Source organism: Galeopterus variegatus, unplaced genomic scaffold (assembly GCF_000696425.1).
Source record: "Galeopterus variegatus unplaced genomic scaffold, G_variegatus-3.0.2 Scaffold21105, whole genome shotgun sequence".
Classification (NCBI taxonomy): domain Eukaryota; kingdom Metazoa; phylum Chordata; class Mammalia; order Dermoptera; family Cynocephalidae; genus Galeopterus; species Galeopterus variegatus.
This window is the reverse complement of record NW_007747216.1, coordinates 5,563-8,279: the sequence shown is the minus strand read 5'-3', so window position 1 is coordinate 8,279 and position 2,717 is coordinate 5,563. Positions and strand designations below refer to the sequence as shown.

Here is a 2,717-nt window from a genome sequence, read left to right as displayed (position 1 = left end):
ATTACCACTTCAATCTCCTTGCTTGTTATTGATCTGTTCAGGTTTTCTATGTCTTCTTGGTTCAGTCTTGGTAATTTTTATGTGTCGAGAAACTTACACATATCTTCCAGATTTTCATATTTGTTGTCATACAGTTGTGTATAACAGTCTCTAATGATTCTTTGTATTTCTGTGGTGTCAGTAGTAATGTCTCCCTTTTCATTTCTGATTATTGTCAAATAATCAAATATATCAAATAGAGTTTTCTCTCTCCTTTTTTTTTTTTGGTTGATCTACCTAATAGCATGTCTATTTTATCTTCTCCAAAAAACAACTTTAGGGTTTGTTTATCTTTTCTATTGTTTTTTGGGTCTCTATTTCATTTAGTTCTGCTGTGATTGTAATAATTTCTTTTTGTCTATTGTCAGAAAGGCATTTTTAAACACACAGAAAGTCATGGTAATAACCAGATTTTGGGGACAAGGGAATAAGGCAATAGTAGTTAACTGTCACATCAACAGGAAGCATCAGGTCCCAGAATAAATGTTGTTTGAATTGAAAATGTACGTCTTTACCACTACTGTAGAGCTATTATAATGACGGTAGTATGGGTATTATAAAGAAAAAGACATGAGATGTTTTAAATTACTTTAGAAATGTCATATAAAAGAAATTAGTTTGTGACCACAGATTCAAAAAAGAAAATTTGATCCAGTTAGTAGAAGGGAGAGAGAAATTTCAGCTAAATCAAAAACAGACAATATAATTTTACTCATTTAAATGGAAATCGGCTACAACTTGGATGAGTGGATCAGTGTTCTTCAAAGGACTCCATACAGGTTGAAAGATGTCCAGCCAAGGGAGACATTGTGAAGTGATAACTAACTAAGGTTTTAGTTGGCTGTTCATTGGATGTTGCTTTTCCTCCTTTGACAGCAGATGCACCAGCTACATGGAAGCAGAAAACCACACAGAACTATCAGAATTCCTCCTGTTTGGTTTCTCAGAAAATTCTGAACTTCAGCCTCTTCTTTTTGGACTGTTCCTGCCCATGTACCTGTTCACGGTACTTGGGAACCTGCTCATCATCATGGCCATCACCTGTGACTCCCACTTCCACATCCCCATGTACTTCTTCCTCTCCAAACTGTCGTTTGTTGGCATCTGTTTCCTCTCTACCACAGTCTCAAAGATGCTGGTGAACATCCAGGCAGAGAGCAAAGACATCTCCTACATAGGGCGCCTTGTCCAGATGTATTTTTTAATGTTTTTTGCTGGAGTGGATAATTTCTTACTGACTGTAATGGTGTATGACTGCTTTGTGGCCATCTGTCACCCCTTGCACTATACAGTCATCATGACCTCCCACCTGTGTGCCTTGGTGTTTCCGATGTCTTGGTTCATCATTTGCTCGGCCTCCCTTCTTCAAATTCTACTGATGAAGAGGCTGACCTTTTCTACAGGTACAGAGATTCTGCATTTCTTCTGCAACCTGGCTCAGCTTCTCAGGGTGGCCTGCTCGGATACCCTCATTAATAACATCTTCTCGTATGTTGCAGCTGCACTGCTGTGGGTGTTTCCTGTCATTGGGATCCTCTTCTCTTACTATCCTATAGTCTCCTCTTTAATGAAGATGTCCTCCATTGCAGGCAAGTATAAAGCATTTTACACCTGTGGGTCTCAACTCTCTATTGCATCCTTGTACTATGGGACAGGCCTTGGGGACTATGTCGGTTCTGCTTTGACCCATTCTTCTCAGAGAAGGTTAATCACCTCAGTGATGTACACTGTGGTCACCCCCATGGTGAACCCCTTCATCTACAGCCTGAGGAACAAGGATATGAAGAGAGCCCTGGGAAGACTCTTAAGCAGAGCAGCCTCTTGCCCTTGAAGCATCACTGATCTCTGAACCAAGTGGACATTGTACAGTTCCAGGTTTCTGAAGTACCTAGGTGGATTGAAATCATACAGAGAGAAAGTAGAAGGGTGGATTCCAGGGTCTAGATGTAGTGGGAATGAGGAATTAGTGTTTAATGGGTAAAGATTTTCACTTCTACAAGATAAAAAGAGTTCTGGGGATGGATGGTGGTGATGGTTGGACAAAACAGTGAATTTATTTAATGCCACTGAGCTCTACACTTACAGATGAGTCAGATATTCTATGTAACTTGTGTTTCAACATAATTTTAAAAATATCCAATCAGGAATGAGAGACATGTTGCTCCTAATGTTGGAGGTACTGCTCAGCCCTCTGAAATCAGTCCCTGTGGGCTCAGCATCAGCTGCAGAGAGCCACCTCACCCAAGGTCATGCCTCCTTTCTGTGGCAGCCCATGTTCAATGACTGATTGATGTGGGTATAAAGTCTTGACCTCTCTGCCACAATTCCAGACAACTCCATGGGGGCCATCACAGCTCTGGAGTTCCCTGGATGTTTTCAGAGGTTTTGATGGATTGCCACTTGCCTCAGTTTTTTCCTCTTCCCTTCTCTATGACAAAGAGTTTGTCCAATTGCAAAATCTGAGAGAACAGTCCTCAGAAGACTATCCTTACTTCAGACATGTTTCACATGTGTGGGGGTCCTCAGGGCCACCCTCACTTCAGAACATCTTGTTACAAATTTAGGAGTCCCCACAGACACTCTCAGGTGTGATAATTTGCTAGAATGACTCACAGAACTCAGGAAAGTGCTATACTTATTATTACAGTTTAGTATAGGAAAAGGATTCAAATTAGAAC

At 40.7% G+C, this 2,717-nt stretch overlaps 1 protein-coding gene across 1 annotated transcript; it reads left to right on the top strand.

Annotated features, from left to right (window-relative positions):
• The first annotated feature begins 931 nt into the window (after positions 1-931).
• LOC103583266 (olfactory receptor 7D4-like) lies at positions 932-1,870 on the top strand. Its single transcript, XM_008564632.1, has one exon. The coding sequence runs from the start codon at positions 932-934 to the stop codon at positions 1,868-1,870; it is 939 nt and encodes a 312-aa protein (XP_008562854.1).
• Positions 1,871-2,717: the final 847 nt, after the last annotated feature.